This window comes from Bicyclus anynana, chromosome 22, assembly GCF_947172395.1.
Source record: "Bicyclus anynana chromosome 22, ilBicAnyn1.1, whole genome shotgun sequence".
Taxonomy (NCBI): domain Eukaryota; kingdom Metazoa; phylum Arthropoda; class Insecta; order Lepidoptera; family Nymphalidae; genus Bicyclus; species Bicyclus anynana.
In genome coordinates this window covers 10,672,821-10,692,389 of record NC_069104.1, presented here as the reverse complement: position 1 = coordinate 10,692,389, position 19,569 = coordinate 10,672,821, and the positions used below count along the sequence as shown (strand labels likewise).

The following is a 19,569-nucleotide window of genomic DNA, read 5'->3' as shown; positions in this document are numbered from 1 at the left end:
CCTAGAAAACAAGAGACTTTGTTGTGAGAAGGAACAACTCTGCAATTGTATAATTGGTTGGTTGACAAATGTTTTTACTCTGTGAAAGAGTTGTTTGAAATTATTAATTACCTAATCTATAAGACTATCATTATAGTAATGAATCTTATGATATCTTAAATTAATATTTTAAAATATAATATACTTAAAATAAATACTTTGAAATGTTTACATGTCATGTAGCAAAACAATTGTATAAAATATATTTAACTGTATGTTTATTGCAAATAAATTGAATTAGAACAGTGTGCCTAGTGGGAGTTTTCAATAAATACAGTTACTATCGAGTTAACGTAAACGCGAATTTATATGGAATTGAAACAGTTGTGCAGTAATGCCACTAGATGGCGCTGTTTCAATTCCTTAGAAATTCGCGTTTACGTTAACTCGATAGTAACAGTATCAAACTGCCACTAGGCCCTCTGGTTGCATTCTAATTTTTATGATTTCGTTTAATTTGTGATATTGTTTGTTTATTTTTTTATTTAATAATTACTAAATTATGGCAACCGTTTAGTGTCATTTATTTTTCTCTTTTCGACTTCTTACCGAATTAGTCTTTTTAAGTTTATATAACAAAAGCCCGAAAGTATACTTTAATAATAAAACTATTATTAATACGACCAGGACAAGATCTAGATACAACTTCTGATACCAGGGTATCATAAACCCAGGAGAGCGTAAATGCGGTGCGCCTCGCGTTTTGATGACGTGTTCTACCCAGTGGACCAACTCTTTTCCTGGAGGAACTGTCCTGTCGTGGTATATTTCTGATAATTCGTGCACTTTTGTGGTGTATCTAGAATAACAAAAATTGTTTATTAACTTCCACCTATTTCATAAAAAATGTCATGATATCTAAATACTAGTAGACGCCCGCGACTTCGGTCCGCATGAAATTTAGTTTTTTAGAAATCCTTCAGAAACCATGGATTTTTCCTTCATGACCTCTGCCTCCGATTCCGGAGGGTGTGGGTTCAAATCCAATCCGGGGCATGCACCTCCAACTTTCCAGTTGTGTGAGTTTTAAGAAACTAAATATCACGTGTCTCAAACGGTGAAGGAAAACATCGTGATTAAACCTGCATACCAGAGAATTTCTTAATTTTCTGTGTGAAGTCTGCCAATCCGCATTGGGCTAGCGTGGTGGAATATTGGCTTAACCAGCGCCGGCCCGAAGTAAATTTTAAAATGGAGCGAGATCCAATTATGGCGCCTCTCCTCTTTGTTCCTAATAATATGTAGATACCTATGAAATTATGAGTGTAAAATAAGAATGGAACGCGAACATCTCGACCATCCTCTGAGGTGACCAATTGAATATCAGTCGCAGTACAGTCTACGGTTGAGAAGGATTATCATTTAGGCGCTCTCTAGGATTTGGCGCCTGGAGCGGCTCCGTTCGCCGTATGAACAGGCCGACTCTGGGATTAACCCCTCTAATTATGAGAGGAGACTCGAGCTCACAAGTGAACCGAATATGGGTTGATAACGAATAGATCAATAGATCAAGCTGCGATATGGAAGGAAAGAAGAAGGAGAATAGCGTGGGCAGACATACTTTCGCCATAAAATGCGGGATATCTGACTATCGCAGACACCTTGTTTTGTAATGTTTAAGAACTATGCTAACTTACTTAGGGTTACCAAGTATATCCTGGATCGCTAACTCCAGATCTTTGGCAAACTCGTAGGTCAAATCGACTCTCTTCGCGAAACCCATACTGACGGCTCTTCCAACGTTTACGAACTGATCATAAAACACTGGTACCCCTATGATGGGCACACCATAATGTATTGTTTCAGTTGTTGACAGGAGACCACCGTGAGTGATGAATATGATACAGTTCTTATGTGCTGTAAACAGAAAGCGTGCATGATCACTGGCCCTTAAGACACGGGCTTACTTAATTTAATAATAATGTACTCAGAGGCACAATTATCCGCCCACTTTATACTCGCGTCATTATAAACAGTGCTGAGTATATTATACTATTGTATACTAGGTATATATACAATATATATACTAGGATACTGAGTATTTTCCAATGAACATTTCTTATTTCTATTTCTTAATAATTTGACATAAAAATTAATTCAGACAAACAACATTCGCTGCGTCGCCAAAGCAATGCGACAATCTCTTTTTGATCTTTAAAAAATCCAATAAAATAGTCCTCTTAATAAAAACCACTCTATGAAAATTTCAAAATGTGCTACCTCTTTTTACGCGCTGGGACTGCCAATCAAAATATAAAATTTTTGAAATTTTGAAAAATACAAGATATTTTTCAAAATCTACTCACTCAAACTCACTTCAAAGGTACAAATTGGTTGAATCATTCTAAAGTTATGAGAGTTTTGAGAGTAATAAGTATTACACACACACGGCAAAAATAGCTTTCTACAGTCTCAACTCGAAAAACTCGATTTTCGGAAAACAGTGTGTAATCAAAATAGCTTCCCTACTTGTAATATATAACTAGTGAGAAGTAAAAAATCCTTTATGATTCCAAATTTTCTATAAAATTACCTAATATACTTTGTTGTGGAGCCCACGGTACAATGTGAACATTGCTGGGTCGGTCTGGCAAATCCTCTTCGAACTTCCATACAACTGTTTGCTTCAGTTTTCCGAACATATTCAACAAGTCTCTTTTTATTTCGCTCGGCAAATCCTTGCTTCTAAAATTGGAACCCATACTGAAGTAGATGACGCCGTACTTTGCGTCATCCATAAGTTTTTGGAATTCCTGTAAGTATAATTGATTGATATTGGTGTCAGGTTCCCCGATGTTGAGGTCCTGGTAGAGGAGGTAATTGGCATATACGCATGTGAGTTGCTCAGGATCTACAGTGCTATTCTGTAACAATCTTTTGTTCATCTAGCAAATGGGAGTTTAGAAATCATAGTAGGGGAGCCCGGGATGCTAAATTTGCAGTTACTCGAGCGTCATTGAGACCGATTACATTTGGTAGATTAAATTATAGGAAGAATAAATGGTTATTTACTTTTTCCGCTTTAAGCGGTGGAAAAAAAACTACAGACTTTAAAAACAATTTTTATTACTTTGGCTTACTGAAATTGTAAAAAAATTTTAGCGATTAATTAGGAGATTATTTCCTTAAAAATAAGTAAAAAATTAATCGCACTCGTACCTCGAGCACTAAAACATAAGGGTTTAATTTTGTAACTTTGAAACCCTCCCATTCCATTACGTTACGCTGAAATCGTCAGATTTTCGAAATGTGCAGTTTTTAGCTATCAACTCACCTACCTTATCTTAATCTGACGTGCTTGTTGAGTATGAATGAATGAATGAATGATATTTTATTCATGAAAATGTAGGTTTAACATGATGGTACATATTATACAATTGAGCCTTTATACATTTTACCATAACTGGTGTATGAATAATCTTAAATAATTAAATACATTTGAATGAAGAAAAAAAAGAATCTAAATTAATACAATGTCACAATTAGAAAATAATAAGTTAGAAAATGTCCATGTCCATAAAATAATCTTGAATGTCATAATAACTTTTTTTTAATAATAATTTATAAATTTTACATTTAAATATTGACCAGGGCATCTCTTTTAGACTATGAGGAAGTTTATTATATATTTTTATTGCCATACAAAAAGAACTCTTGGCATATATTGTCAATCTTGTGGGAGGTCTAACCAATTTATTTTTGCGGCATGTTCTCAGATTTGCGTTGTTGGTGTGAATAGAGAATAGACTAGGGTTTCTTTTTACAAAAAGAAGCATTTGATATATGTACTGACTAGGTAATGGAAGAATTTCAAGTTTTTTAAATAAAGGTTTGCAGCTATCCAAAAAGTGCGCTCCGTACATAGACCGAATACATGCTTTCTGACGTATAAATGCTCGATTAGCATCTACTGAATTGCCCCACAAGATTAATCCATATTGCAGTATGGACGATACATAACCATGATACGCTAGTAAGGCAGTCTTTAAATTTGAGGTTCGACTAAGCCGTCTCAGGACATAGGTGAATCGGTCTAATTTTATACATAGTTTGTCCACATGGTCTTTCCAATTACAGTGTTTGTCTAATAAGAGGCCGAGGAATGATACAGTATCTACTTCTTCTATTGGCATTTGATCATATACAATACATAGATTTGATGGAGTACTATTGTAGGTCAGAAATTGAACACATTTAGTTTTTGTTGTATTAACTGATAGGTTATTAGCGTCCAGCCAATCCTTAGTTTTCTGTAATGTGGTGTTAATTTCGTTTTGAAGCATGTTTTTGTCTTTGCATTTAATTGTAATTGTAGTATCATCTGCGTATAGAATGCAGTCATGAGGGATGTGTTCTGGTAAATCGTTGATATAAATTATAAATAATAGCGGTCCTAAGACACTCCCTTGAGGTACACCGTAAGGGTTTAGATTACTATAGCAGCAACAAAACCTTTTACAATGACTATTTAAAGTTTGTTGGATTTCGACACATTGCTCACGCTGGCCTAAGTAGCTTGTTAGCCACTGGAGCCCTTTTCCTCTTACCCCATAACGTTCCAACTTTCTCAGTAGTGTCTTGTGACAAACTAAGTCGAAAGCTTTCGACATATCAAGGAATACTGAAGCCATGTTCATTTTTTCATTTAACCCTTCTGTTATAGTTTTATTTAGTGCGAAACACGCCAATGTTGTACTCCTATTTCTCCTAAAACCATATTGCTGTGATTTTAATATTTTATTACTCTCTAAAAAAGCAGTTATCTTGTTACACACTATTTTTTCGAATATTTTAGACAAGATAGGGACTAGTGTTATGGGTCTGTAATTACTAATATTATTTTTATCGCCTTTTTTAAATATGGGTTTTACTATAGAATACTTCAATTTATTGGGGAATATACCATTCAAGAAAGAAGTGTTTATGATGTGGCTTAACGGAGTCGTCAAATAATCAGCACATAGTTTAATAACTTCAGTATTCAAGCCATCATAACCCGTTGACTTGGAATTTTTCAGTTCTATAATAGTTTTCCGCACGTCATACTCGTTTACAGGATGAAAGAAGAAAGTGTTGGTGTTATTACTAATGATGTTAGGTTTTGTAGGGTTATTAAAAGAAGCTGAAGGATATTTTTTACTAACGCTAATAAAATATTCATTGAATACATTAGCGATTGAGGTTGGATTTGTGTGTATTATGTTGTCAGGGGTGATTATTTGTTTTATTTCTTTCTCGACTTCTGATTCATGTACCTTTGAATTTATAATGTTCCAAGCGGCTTTACTTTTATTTTTTGATCTTGAAATGTAGTTACTATTCGATATTGATTGAGATTTTTCAATGCATTTTTTTAGTAATTTTGAGTATATTGAGTATTTTTTTTTATTAAGACGCTTGTTTGAAGGTGCATGTCTATATCTTAGATAAAGAATTCTTTTATTAATACACGATCGTCTTATCCCTTTAGAAATCCAATTATTTTTTATTTCTTTACTAACCATTTTAACTGTGATTGTAGGAAAGCAAAGATCATAAAACAGAGTAAGTAGTTCATGGAACGTGTCAAATGCTGTATTAGTGTCAGACTCTAGCAGAACATCATTAAATGACAGTGCAGATATACATTGCTTAAATTTTGATTTGTTACTTTTAGAAAAGTCGCGTCTCTTTTCAAACCAGAATTTAGTGACTGGTTTAAGTGAATTTTTGTTTTTGTTTGTCAGACTCTTGAATGTTAGGGTTTGAGCAGTCTCGTGATCTGACAGAGCAAGATAGTGGACGGACCCGTGTACCGGTTGATTGGATATATTACTTACTATTAAATCAATGCAAGATAATTTTCTTGTAGGCTTTGTAATATGATTAGTTAAATTGAAATTCGACAATATAGAGAACAGCCGTTCTGAGAATTTATTTTTATTTAACACATTTATGTTCCAATCACCACATAAAATAATATTCTTGTGTAATTTAATATTTATTTTAATTAAGAGTGTCTCCAATGATTCAAAAAATATACTAACGTCAGATGTTGGTGTCCGATAAATGCATATTAATGTCAGGCTGAGGGATGTAATTATTACCCCGCAATACTCGAAATCGCATTCAAGTGGCTTTACGTGCTTATAAATATTTTGTGGTAGTGGCTCATACTCTAGTTCATTACTCAGAAGAATACATACTCCACCTCTTTTTTGAGTAGTTCTCGTGAACTGCGATGCTACTTGGTAATTTTTTAGTTTTAAATTATTTTCGGATCCCCTTTTAATGAATGTTTCCGTCAAACATATAATATTAATATTTTTTAAGTTGTTAGTTTTCATAAAATTCTGTATAGTGATTTCAAATACGTCTAACTTATTTAAAATGCCTGCTTTATTTTGATGCAGAAGCATATGTTCATTGGTCTCGAAAAAATAATGATGAACTTGAGTTTTCCCGAGTAGTGTGTTGAGTGTTATCAATATCGATATTGTTTGTGTTAATATGGTCCGTCTGTGTGCATGCGTTAACAAAATATTTTAGGTTACTGTTTTCGTCAGAAGTTCTAGTATTGTCAATATTAATTAAAGTCGTCTGTGTACATGTGTCAGTAAAGGATTTTTTAGTTGTCGCGCTTAGCCTCCGCCTGTGGTTTTGCCATCTTAATTCATAGTCTATGCGTAATAATTCCTTTAGTAAAGACCGGCATACGTGAGTCGCGAAGTAATTTCTCTTGGGTATTGTCCGTGCATAGTCCATATCTACAAAAACGGAATTATTTTGCATGCTGCATAAAAATTTAAGTTCGTAATTTAAGCATTTTTCGTTAAGATATTTATTAAACGGAATTTCGCTGACTATTATATTTGTATTATTTATATTGCAAAGCCATTGGCAGATACTGGATTTAAATTCATGAGGACTGCTGTCATTCATTCCACCCAGGAAAATGACATAGTCCTCCTTTGTCAAGAGTTTAATTTCTGACCTATAAGTATTAATTATATGACATACTTTAGCATTTGGTTTCCAGAAACTAGTAACCGTAAATTTGTCCCCTACTAATTCTTGTAGTTGGCGGCAGATGTCAGATGCCTTGTTGGTCGCCCAAGACTATTATCCGCCGCTTATGTATTGGTATATCGGTACTTATCGGCGGCCCGGGTAATTCCGAGATATTATTTACATCTTCCAAAATATGTGTAGACTGGTGAGGGAACGGTGCTGATACGGATTTCATTCGCTTAGGTGATGGTTGACTGGGTGATGTTAAAGGTGCAGAGTTCCTTCTACTTCTTTTTTTACCAATCGTCGATGATTTTCGAATTTCACTTTTGGATGCTTCTTTGGTCCTTTTATACTCCTCAACGTCTCGTTTCAATAATTCGTTTTCTGCATTTAGCTTATTAATTTGATGTCGGGCATTTTCCAGTTCAACATTTAATTTATGTATAATTTCGTTTAGATTAGTAGTGGTTTCGTCATTAGTACCCATCGTGGTTGTTTCGAATATTGAAGTATCCATGTTTGAGACATCACAGAGTGACGTGGATCTGTGAATTTTTCTGAAAGTAATATTATCCAAATCCATCGCTGGATATTAATAATTAATTACTAAATATATTTAAAACGTAAAAGTGAATATTCGTCGGTGTCAGGTTTCGAACTCGGTCCTGGGTAGTTTATATGGCTGCGAGAGTCGGTCACTCAGCCACTCGGCCAGCATCAATTACTTCATTTTGTTGAAATGTTAGTAGCTATTGATTTCATAGCAAGCAACAAGCTGCCATCTGTTATCACTTGTATGAATTATGTGATGTCCCGATCATCAGTCAAGTCTGTTGATATAAACTGTTGATATAGTTTATGTAATCACCGTCAGATGTCTATATATTTTCATTCTTTGCTCGTGACTGATTGGTTGTTCTTTGTTTATCTAATGAAAAGTCATTTAAATAATTATAATAACGGTATCACAACAAGTAAAAGCTAAGAACTTCTAATTTTTCACAATGTAGATTGTTTAATAGGCCAAATAGTCAATAGAGATAACTTCTGATCAGTAAACTATCCTTAAATTTACGCTATAATTACAGTTTTTCAAATTGTATTGTTGTTAAGTTCGGGCACAAAATAAGGAACTTGTCCATATTATAACACTTTGCCAACAATGTCACTAAGCATTTGCACTTCACTTAACACTTTTACGTCTTTAAACTACCAAAACAACTGCTTAAACTATTTTTCGTGATTAAAGTACGCGGAGCTAATGTTTACAATGGATAGCAGCACCATCTCTCTAGAGTCTTTATGAAGTTGGTTTTTTTTTGGTTGCCCTAAACGTACCCACCAATATAAAGGGCTTATACTCGGTGGAGGTACTCAACAAAGTGTAAGGTATAGTCCCTTATGTTTATCTGCCGCGCTCGAGTAACTGCAAAAATCCCCTCTTCGGCTCCTCTACTATCACCTCTATCTTTCTCATTATAAAGTATCTTGTTAGACAGAGAGATATAGTGATGAATTTGAAACTCGCACAAACGTGCACGCGTGACGGTGTCTACGCTGCCTAGAGCAACTGAGCTCAAGTCATCAAATAACCTCTTATATACCAACACTGATACCTCCCTTCCACAATAACATAAATCATAACCACCTGTAATCGAGGAACTTGTAACAATATTGTACACAAGAAAAATAAAGTTTCATATGCAAATAAACTAAAGAAAAATTTAAATAAAGTAAAAATATTCTACCTGTGTTAATGGTTTAACATTCCGGTCAATATGAAACCCTCCGATAGATATAAAGTTCTGAGGCGCTCTCACAGCCCCACTCATAGACGGGTGTGAGTTGCTCAGGACTAGAGATCCGTTGTACGCTAAAGTTTCAAATGAAGGTGCGATGTTTCTTCTCTCGCGTATTAGCGGTGCAAAATGTTTCTCGTATTCCTCATTGTCGAATCTTGATGACCAGCTGAAATTTAATGTTTTAAAATGGTAAGGAAAACTTCGTGCCAGAGTCCGACTCGCGCTTGGCCGGTTTTTACCCGACTACGGCGAAGCCAAAAGGAAATGATTTTGGCAGTCCATGTAGGTACGTATGTATCTACTACTGAATTGATTTTAACGAATGAGGTGTCAAAAGATTCGTAATATAAAAAAAATATATAACGGAAAACTCCAGGATTCTAAACTCGAAAAAAAAATTGAGATAATTATTACGTGTTTGGTATAAAACATTTTCTTGTTTTGTTCTTTTTACACCCCTTTTTACGTAGTCGGATTAAAGGTTTTAAAATTTATTTTTTTACGTAGTCGGGTTATAGGTTTTTTTTATTGGTTAAATAAATGTCATCACGTAGTAAATACGTACAATATTCGTATAAGTTTGTTGTTCAAATAACTGATCAACTCTTCAAATCGTTGTGTGAAGCTCATGGGTGGAACGTTGGTTGACCATATCCCGACACTATATGCAGGGTTGGTTGGCTCGTCTATTAGCTCAAATAAACTGGAACAGGGGTTCGTTGGGGAGAACCAGATAAGGGGGCAGTCGTAAAGTCCCGAAAACCTGCAACATATTAAATGTTTTCATCAAACAAAGAACAAACAAACGGAAAATAAGCGGGTTAAACCGCCGAACCTAATTTTATTTTAAACTAGCAGACGCCCGCGACTTCATCCGCGTGAAATTTAGTTTTTCACAAATCCCTCGGGAATCATGGACTTTTCCGGGATAAAAAGTAAGTTATGTGTTAGACCAGAGTTATTTCTACTTCCTTTCCAAATTTCAACGAAATCGGTTAAGAAGTTTCGGCGTTTAAGAGTAACAAACATCCATACAAACTTTCGCATTTATAATATGACAATTAAAAGTAATGGACTTTCCATACAAACGTTCAACCCCTATTTCACCCCCTTCTATTTTTATTTTAGGGTCAAATAGTATCCTATGTTTTGCTCCAAGGTCCCATTTACGATCATACCAAAATTCATCTTGATCGGTTCAGCCGTTTAGCCGTGAAAAGCTAACAGACAGACAGACAGAGTTATTTTCGCATTTATAATATTAGTATAGATTATTATCTTTATGTCTGTTCCAAGCTAATCTTTAGTTTACGGTTGAACCGATTTTAATAGAATAAGTAGATAACTCCCAGTGAAAGTTTCATTAAAATTGATCTGGCCGTTTGAAAGATTAGCCCGGAAAACAAAATGTATACAAATAAAGTTATAAAAATACTAGCGGCTTCAAGCTTCGCTTTGCAGATGTGCACTTCTTCTCTATCCCTACCCTGCACTACCCCGACCCTACCCCTACCCTGCTCCTACCCTACCCCTACACTGCTCCTACCATACTTAGACCTACCTTAATACTTACTTACCCAGCGTATAAAGTATTATACAAAAACTCCATAATAACGACGTCGAACTGTTGGCTTGTATCTTTAATCAGTTTTTGAACATTTGGATGCTCTATGGTACGTTTGGATTGTTCTAAAATTAATGGGACAAACCCAGTCGCTTCACTTAAATCAGATGTTTTGTCCAATATATTCTTCAGGTTTATTATATTGACTGCAAGATACAACAAAATATGAAAAGAACCCTCTACTTTCACATTTTTTTTTTATTCTCTATAAGTTAACCCTTGACTACAATCTCACCTGATAATAAGTGATGATGCAATCTAAGATGGAAGCGGGCTAACTTGTTAGGAGGAGGATGAAAATCCACACCCCTTTCGACATCGTACCGGAACGCTAAATCGCTTGGCAGTACGTCTTAGTCGGTAGGGTGGTAACTAGCCACGGCCGAAGCCTCCCACTAGCCAGACCTAGACCAATTAAGAAAACTTCAATCGGTCCAGCTGGGGATCGAACCCAAGACCTCCGTCTTGTAAGTCCACCGCGCGCACCACTGCGCCACGGAGGCCGTGCGGTAGTGGCGTCATCTATACGAAGCACAAGACGATATTACTTATCAAAACAGTTCTATGTTAATGGGAATTAACCCTATGAAACAAAAAATATTCAGTTAACGTACCTGGAAGGACCATGTTGTCACTAACATCGATTAGTTTTACACCTGGCAAAGGCTTCTCTGGTGGAATGCAGAATATGTACGTAATCTGTAAAAAAATATGTAAGTAATTATTTAATTATTATCCTATTTATAACTCTAGAATCCGATCATTATGATAATAGATAGGAATTTAGTAAAATTTTAATTACATGAAAATATTTATGATGATAAGGTAAATGGTTTTTATCAAACGCTAGCTTATAGGAGAATCAATCATTATGATTGATAATAATGATTGATTTCCTCTAAGACATAAATATAGAATAATAAAGATAAATTTAGATTTTTTACCCGGCTGCATGGGTAGGGTTATGTTTTTCGCGCGTATCTTGTATGATTGTAACTATGTAATATTCTTTATTACCTCATAATATCTTTTATAACACATTTGCTTGTTGCATTTCAACAATTTCAATATTGTAATGTATGTCATTACGCACATGTGCCGTTATGTAAAGTAAAATACACATGTGCTGTTTATGGGCTGCTCATTTCCACTTCAGCTTTGCGACTCGCTGAGCTATGTCAGTAACTTTGGTTCTTCTGCGGATCTCCTCATTTCTAAATCGATCACGCAGAGAAACTCCAAGCATAGCTCGCTCCACGCCCGCTATGAGCCTTTTTGGTCGGCCACTTCAGTTTCGCGACTCGTTGAATGCAGGCGGCTCAAAAGGCCTATGTCCTGCAGCGGACGTCCATCGGCTGTTAAGATGATGATGATGATGATGATGATGATGACTCATTACCTCATGGCCAGCTTCGGTTAAATGCCTAATGAGTCCTTCAGCCAAAATGCCGTGGCTTTTACTGGGGGTCGCTACTGTAAGTAAAATTCTATAGGCTTCTGACATACAAACTGCACTAAGAATTGCTAATACAAATAGCACTGGTTGCCACATTTTCTGTAACAATAAATATCAATGAAATATAATTTATAGTGACTTATTAATTTGATACCCGTTAGTGGGGGTAATTAAAAATCACGAGGTTGCCATTTTAAGAGACCGCCATCTGAATTTAGAAATACGCTTTACCATTCACATTGTAATATTTCAACTTAACCGGTAGGAGATAGAAGTTTTAAAATTCATTTAAGATATTTGATACGAGTGTTTTACTATACTCGAAAAGAACATTTTTATGTTGATATATTTCTTAGTTTTAGAAGAAATTATAAAACAGTTATTTCTTCATCAAGTGAGCAAAGTTTGTATTTGTTTGCCGAGTTTGAATCCCGAACAAGCGAAGGATTCCATAATTGAATCACGAGCGTAGCGAGTGATTCTAGGTTAGAATCCTGAGCGTAGTAAGAGATACAAAAGCACAAGAGACAAATACTTTGCTCTCGTGTGATAAATGCAACTTTTCACCTCAATAGCGTAAAAATACAAGACGTGAGTATAAAAAGTCCAATTCACTGTCAATTACTTATTGTTTTAATTCAATCGGAGTTAAATTTTCACTCGCTAAATTAAATAATCACAAATTTTTTTAAGCTTTTACAAAAATTGCGTATTACAAAATTTATTTAAAAAGAAAGATTGTTTTTTTTTTCGCTACGTTTTCGCGTTCAGATATTTTTTGCATCATTGCATCATTTTGACATGGCGAAACTATAAAGGTTCCTTGTGGACTACGGAACCCTAAAAAATTAAGTGAAGATACGAATTTGAGACATAGTACGAGTAGATTACTATAAACAGTTACTTACCGAAATAAAGAAATGAATTTTAAGTCAGCAGGTTCTTCGTTAAAGCGATTCATTAATTAATTACAATACACGCACTCACGGTCTAGACCTCTTTGCGACTTTGCCTAAATGACTATTCTAGTAAATAAGTTACTGTTACTATTTTGATCTTATACTCACTTTATTACTCTATTGTGACTAGTATTTTCTTTAATTGAAATTGTCTTCATTCATATATAATCTTTTTAACAGAATAATGGAACCAACTTCAAAGATGTATTTCAGTTATTTAACATTATTAACGTATTATTTTAACACAAATTTACTAATCAGATTTTCATGACAATTAAACGAGACCAATCTGGATAGTATAGTCTTTCAAACAAAAAGAGAATTTTCAAAATTGGTTAAATAATGACGAAGGTATGAGGTACCAAACATTTCATAAAAAAATTAAAAAAAAAAAAACATACGCGTCGAATTGAGAATCTCCTCCTTTTTTGAAGTCGGATGAAAACTTGTTAAAAGGATGTAACACACAACATTCTAATTAATAACAACAACTTTTTGTTTTTTTATTAATGCTCAGTAAAATGTATTTTACTCAATACTACATAAGTACTTTAAATACTTTGTAAATAGATACATTACAATGGACTGGTGTCGATTGTCCGCAAAATGAATATGAATGAACATTTTGCTTCTGATAAATGGAGATAAAATAAGGCGACGCATAAACGTAGCGGGTGGACGGAGGTCCCAAGGTGCTGGAATTGCGACCCCGCACCACAAAGCGTGTTGGTCGACCTGCCACTAGGTGGACCGAGGACATTAGGCCGGTTGCAGGGAGCGGCTGGATGCTGGCGGGTCGAGACCTTTTTATTCGGAAGTCCATGCAAGAGTATTATAAAAAGACTATTATTGGACTACAATAGGCTATTAATGATGATGATGATGATGATGATGATGATGATGATGATAAACATAGCAATTTAGGTTACTTCATTACGAACCAGAAACTGCCTTCCGAACCGGTGGTACTCGTAGAATCTTTACAAATAGTGATGTTTTAAAAGTGCTTGTAAACTGAAGCATCTTGAAATAAATGACTTTAAAATTTAGAATTTGAACGAGTCTATTTTTGGATGAACCATAGACATATAGATAGCATGGGACTAACGACATATCTAATGTCTCGTGTATATCTCTCAAAATTTCGCTCAATGACGATGGCGTACTCCCAGTCGCTTATGGCTCTTTCCCAAAGCAATGAAAGAGCGCCACCATTGGTTGGATTTAATCTGGACATCCACTGCAGGACTGAGGGAGAAGTTATACGGTGCGGTGTGGTTGCGGCGGCCTGGATATCAATATAAATCAATGACTAGCGGATGCCCGCAACTTCGTCCGCGTGGAAATCAATGTAAACTTTCAACTATTTAACCACTTTAGGGGTTAAATTTTAAAAATTTTTGAATTACATTATATTTCGTATTTTTTTTCATGATTTATGAACATTAACACTGTAACTCTAAAAATGAAGGACTTTCCATACAAACTTTCTAACCCTATTTGACCCCTTTCTCATTTTATTTACGCAATAAAAAGTATCCTATAACCTTTTCCGTATTATGGTCTTAAACTGTGCCAAGTTTCATATGAATTCATTCAGTAGTTTCAGCGTGATGCCCGAATAACAAAAAAACACGGACAGACAGAGAGACAAACAAAAAATCGAAAAAAAATAATTTTAGCCTCAGTATCGATTATATAATGGCCCCCGACAAAAATTTTCAAAATATCTTCAATGTACAGAATTCGTATTTTAAGTATAGATTCTAGATGGCGCTGTCGTCCGTTATGCCACGCTAACGTCTGTTGTTACAAATGGCATAAGTAAAATCTCAAATTGCGAATTAATGTATAGAATTCGACCAGTTTTATATAGTATATATATTATATGCCACACGGTGCGCTTCGGCGCCGCACCGCATGCACACTTTCTGCTACTGCGCCGCACCTGAGGCTTCACTCATAGGCCTTTTGGTAGAGACTTCCAAACTTCTGGAAATATATGATTTAATAAAAGTGACTACGTTTGCACGACGCCTAAAAGTGATACATTAAGTACTGAAAGAGAAACAAACGGTGATTTTCGATAACAAAAATGTGTGAAATGATTGCAAAATTATTTATAGCTACAAATAATAATAATCATCTACTTGTTGTTTTAATTCAAGTGACAAGTGACAATATATTGATTATTATTACACATACTATAGAAAAATGTTTAGTGGATACTAGTAAAATAAAACTACTATACATATAATACTCCATACAAGAGTACTTTGCTGATGCTTTGTACAGTTATTAGGATATTTTTGTTCAAAGATAAGTTTATTAATATCAAAATGATCGCATATTTATTATCTATGGTAATATCTTCATCACTATACACTTTCATGATCACAATTGACATCATTATCTTTATAACCTAATCCCACTTTAGTGCACTCAGCAATAATATTGTGTTCATTCACCTCTATCAAAATGACGATGGATAATTTTTACACTCATAATAATATATATATATATATATATATATGTCGGAGATTAGATAGTAGGAAACGTCAAGTACTGCACTTGGGTGAGGTTTATGCCATGAAGGCCTGTACATGTGTAACATGGCCAGTTGAGATGTCAGTGGACGTTTTTAAAAGAAGAAAAAGAATATGGAATATGGAATGAAAAATTAGAACTGTCATAAGAAAAATGGGACGAACGGCCTCATGGCATAAAACTTACCGCGTTTCCATCCAATTTATTATTGTTAATTAATTGTTATTGTTAAATAATTTTGTGATTACATTAAAGTGATTATTTTGCTATTTACTGGCAATATTATTTCCAAGATTCCATCATAGCTGACCCATACATATTCAGTCCTTCGAAATCAGAAGTGGAAACGGATCCTGCGACCCACGTGAATCTGTCAGTAAAGCTGGTTGGCAGGCTATAGTCGGGGCACAGCAAAATACCAAGTGACTCTTCGTAAAAGCGCTTTACAATCCGCCGCCTACTAAGGACAAGACCAGTGTACCCAACTGTCAGGCGAAAGATGCAGACACGGACTTGAGCTTGGCTAACGGAACAACGGATTTATTTTGGTTGTCGGATCGTGATGTCCAGGGGAGTAAACTTATTCTTATGCTTAGTAAGGCTATGAAAGGCTCAGCCGCAACGTGGTTTTCACAGATTGTTTTTCCTAATATGTAGAGAGTAGAATTTGAGGAAATGTTTCTCTCTCGCTTTAATAACTTGTTCTTTTTCTTTCATGTGAACCACTGTAGTATAATAGGAGCTAAGTGTTGGATTGCCAATTTAATCAGACGTTCAGAGTCTGATAAAAAAGAAACAAAGCAGCAACTTGAACTACGTGTGCGGATTACCTGGTTTAGTAGCATCAGCTGACGCAGACTGGTAGCGAAGTAGTGACGGTCACAGCAGAGGTTCACATGTGTAAGCTACAAGCTGCTGATCAAATTATCCGGTGATTTTGTTTTCTTACTTTTTGATAGTGCTTATCGGCTTCGCTGGTATCATGCAGGCAGATGTAGCGAGTTCTTTTATGAATAATGTAGATGAGGCCGAGAAAGTGACAATTTTTGGTCAACGCTGAGATTGAGATAGTATCTTAGGATGATATTGGATGATGATTATGATGATATAGCATTATGGAGTTTGTGTTGGATTATCGCATTATACCTGGAAGTTCTGGCACCCTTATTGCCTCCGAACATAATGAGTAAATTTTACATAATGGTTTGTTGTTTGACTGACAATACGAATAAATGGTGTATGTAATTAATTGATTCGACCGAGTGGGCCGACATTTTCGTGACATTTCGACATTTTCGACATTGGAAGTAGACGATTGAAAGTCCGCGTTTCGTGGATCGACGCTCTCGTAACATTCTAAGCTTAGATGATGAGAAGGTATGGTCCGTATTTCGTCTCGACTTGATACGCTTGAAACTATTGCCTTTATAGTTATGCCTCAGCTCTCATATCTACGAAATTCCATGTTTGTGTTAAGTTTAGTTGTACCCAAATCTTTTGAATGTTACAGCCGTTCGTGCGACAGTCAAAGGACAGTTCCGACTTCAGAACTCAACACTCAAGAGTAGCACTCAACTTACTGCCAAATCTAGCAGAACGAAACGAGTGGACGTATGCGGTGTGATGAGGTCACTGTTGATTGTAGTTAAAGACTGTATTTCTAGACTAACGTAGACTTGCTGGAAAATTACAACACGTAGTCGTTAAGTTTGTAGGTTCAAGTTTTATCTCAGATTACTATAATATCTGATACAGTGGCGAGCACAGAACTTTACCTCAGGGTATGCATTATTCTTTGAACGCAATTCACATACTAATTAGAGTGCCTCTTAGGATCAACGTTAGTCGTTGTTAAAGTGTAAAGGTACTAAAATACTGTACATTATTATCAGTGATATGAAATTTCAATTTGATTATAATCGATTATACTTTTTATTGAGTTCTATTTTAGTAAGGTATTCAATATTTTTGTAACACAGTGTAAGTTTTAGGCACAGGGTACGCGTGTATGCATCTATGAAGTGCAAACCCCTGAAATGTAATCACGCAGTAGAAATCCTAGTTCACGGTATACTCGATGATTTTCTGAATCGTCAACGTTACGGGCAATTTAAGCGGCAAGAACGAAACCGAACTAAACTCGATCCTAAGTATAGAAGACCTTTCAAAGTTGCAGAAGTATTACAATTCGAAACAATACATTTCCGTTACGATTTTAAAAGCCTTCAACTCTAACCGTACTTAGAAATACGTACACGATCGCTTACGCAAAATGCCTGATTGTGACAATTTTAATGACAAGGACGTCGACTTTCGAACAATGACGAGGGGGTGGTATGACGTAGTATGCAAGTCGCTCAGATAGCCTGCATGTTCAAGCTAAATGGCTTGGAAATGCAGGTAGTCGTTGTGGATATCTGGGTACCAGGTGGAGGTAGCCCAATGAGTTGTCTGATGGAGGCAACGCCGTGTGGATATCTGGGTACCAAGTGGAGGTATCCCAATGAGTTGTCTGATGGAGGCAACGCCTTGTGGGTTTCTGGGTACCGGATAGAGGTCACCCGATGAGTTGCCGGATGGAGGCAACGTTTTGTGAATTTTGGTTACCGGATTGAAGTAATCTTACGAGTGTAAGTTGCTGGATGGAGGCAACGTTTTGTGAATTTTGGTTACTGGATTGAAGTAACCATATGATTGTGAGTTAGAGTATTGCATACTAACATCAAACCTTGACTGTTGATTTTCTTTGAGATTAGAGATTTTGATAAGTGCGTAGCAAGACTTACAGCTTTTGATATTATAAGCAAAATTAAACGTTAATTAGACAAACCGTTAATCCTGCGAATTTTCTGACAGATGCTAATGTCACTTTGTAAAATAATGATACCATATTTATTGTCTTAGTGATATCCTGTTCTGTATAGGTAAATAATAGTGCCTCAGTTCTTTCGCTCTCAAAGAGGAATTTTGAACAGAATTATGAATTTATCATAACGCTTTGTGATAGACGGTTGAAAGAAAAATTGTGTAAATTATTTAATTGACCAATTCTTACCTATTTGCCCTAGTCTCTAAGAGTACCACTACTTCGGCTTTGAAAATTTAGAGCAATGAAATTTATAATGAAATTCTAAGCATTGATTTAATTGTATTTGTCTCAGTTATTAGTCAAATTTAATAAGGTCTTAGAATAATTTTATTTTCATCACTGTGACTCAAAATAGGTTTTACGTTTATTATTAAGCCATAGACTGAGAAATTTCTCAATAAATAACAGATGTAACTGTTACTAATTTGGTTCAGAACATATTGAGTGAGTCATGTTCGTTCACTTTGTCACATCACTATTTTTGATTCAATAAAAAATGGTATCACAAAAAACTTAATTGGAGATCGCTTAATTTATTATTCGACAAGCGACATAGAATGTAGAGAGGTATTTATTTCAATAATAATGACAAAGCTATTTTAGTGTTTGCGTTTAGTTAGTTTTGATTTGAAAGGAAAATAAAACTAAATTTGATAGGAAATTTAGGGTCCTTCGTAATTACAGAAGTTTTAATTAACGGTCGTTACGAGCTTAAAAGCATAGCAGGTAGTTCCAGCCGAACTCTCAAAGACTTCCATGAGAATTTTCGCGCTTTGGAGGAAGATGCCAATAGGTCATGTACCACTTGAAGTAAGCGTTGTTAATGATGTAAGTGATGATCATGATGTGAGATGATCAATAGCAACTCGAGTAGACTATCGGCCGTGAAATGCGTGTGATCTATGTGATGGATGAAGTCGCAATCCATGTGATGGATGTGCGTGAGCAATTGCGATTGCTCGTTCGGCTGTGAGAGCCGTGGTGAGAAGAGTGTTGTCTCGAGGAGCTGTAGAAAAATGTTCATGTTTTGTTACTATTGAGTGTAGACATATTCACGTTAAATGAGAGTAGTACATGACTGTGGCGGATGACTCTAGAAGTCTAGAGATTTTAATTGATTGAGAATCTGTTTTCTCGTTTTGTGGTTAATTAAAGACACTAGGTAAAGTGAAGTTTAATTCTATCATAAGAGGTGATGACGATTTAGTTAGTAATGCGAAATCTGTCTATAATTGCCGTGAAAACCATGAACGATCTACGCTATTTCTGTTATGCCAATT

At 35.5% G+C, this 19,569-nt stretch overlaps 1 protein-coding gene across 1 annotated transcript; it reads right to left on the bottom strand.

Annotated features, from left to right (window-relative positions):
* Positions 1-508: 508 nt before the first annotated feature.
* Positions 509-13,310, bottom strand: LOC112057081 (UDP-glucosyltransferase 2; the record flags this gene model as incomplete). The annotated part of the gene is given in 9 exon segments (XM_052888446.1): positions 509-838; positions 1,677-1,896; positions 2,573-2,792; positions 8,781-9,000; positions 9,400-9,597; positions 10,412-10,604; positions 11,073-11,157; positions 11,858-12,013; positions 13,275-13,310. Coding segments are annotated over 8 exon segments (1,569 nt in total). The 3' UTR covers positions 509-558.
* Positions 13,311-19,569: the final 6,259 nt, after the last annotated feature.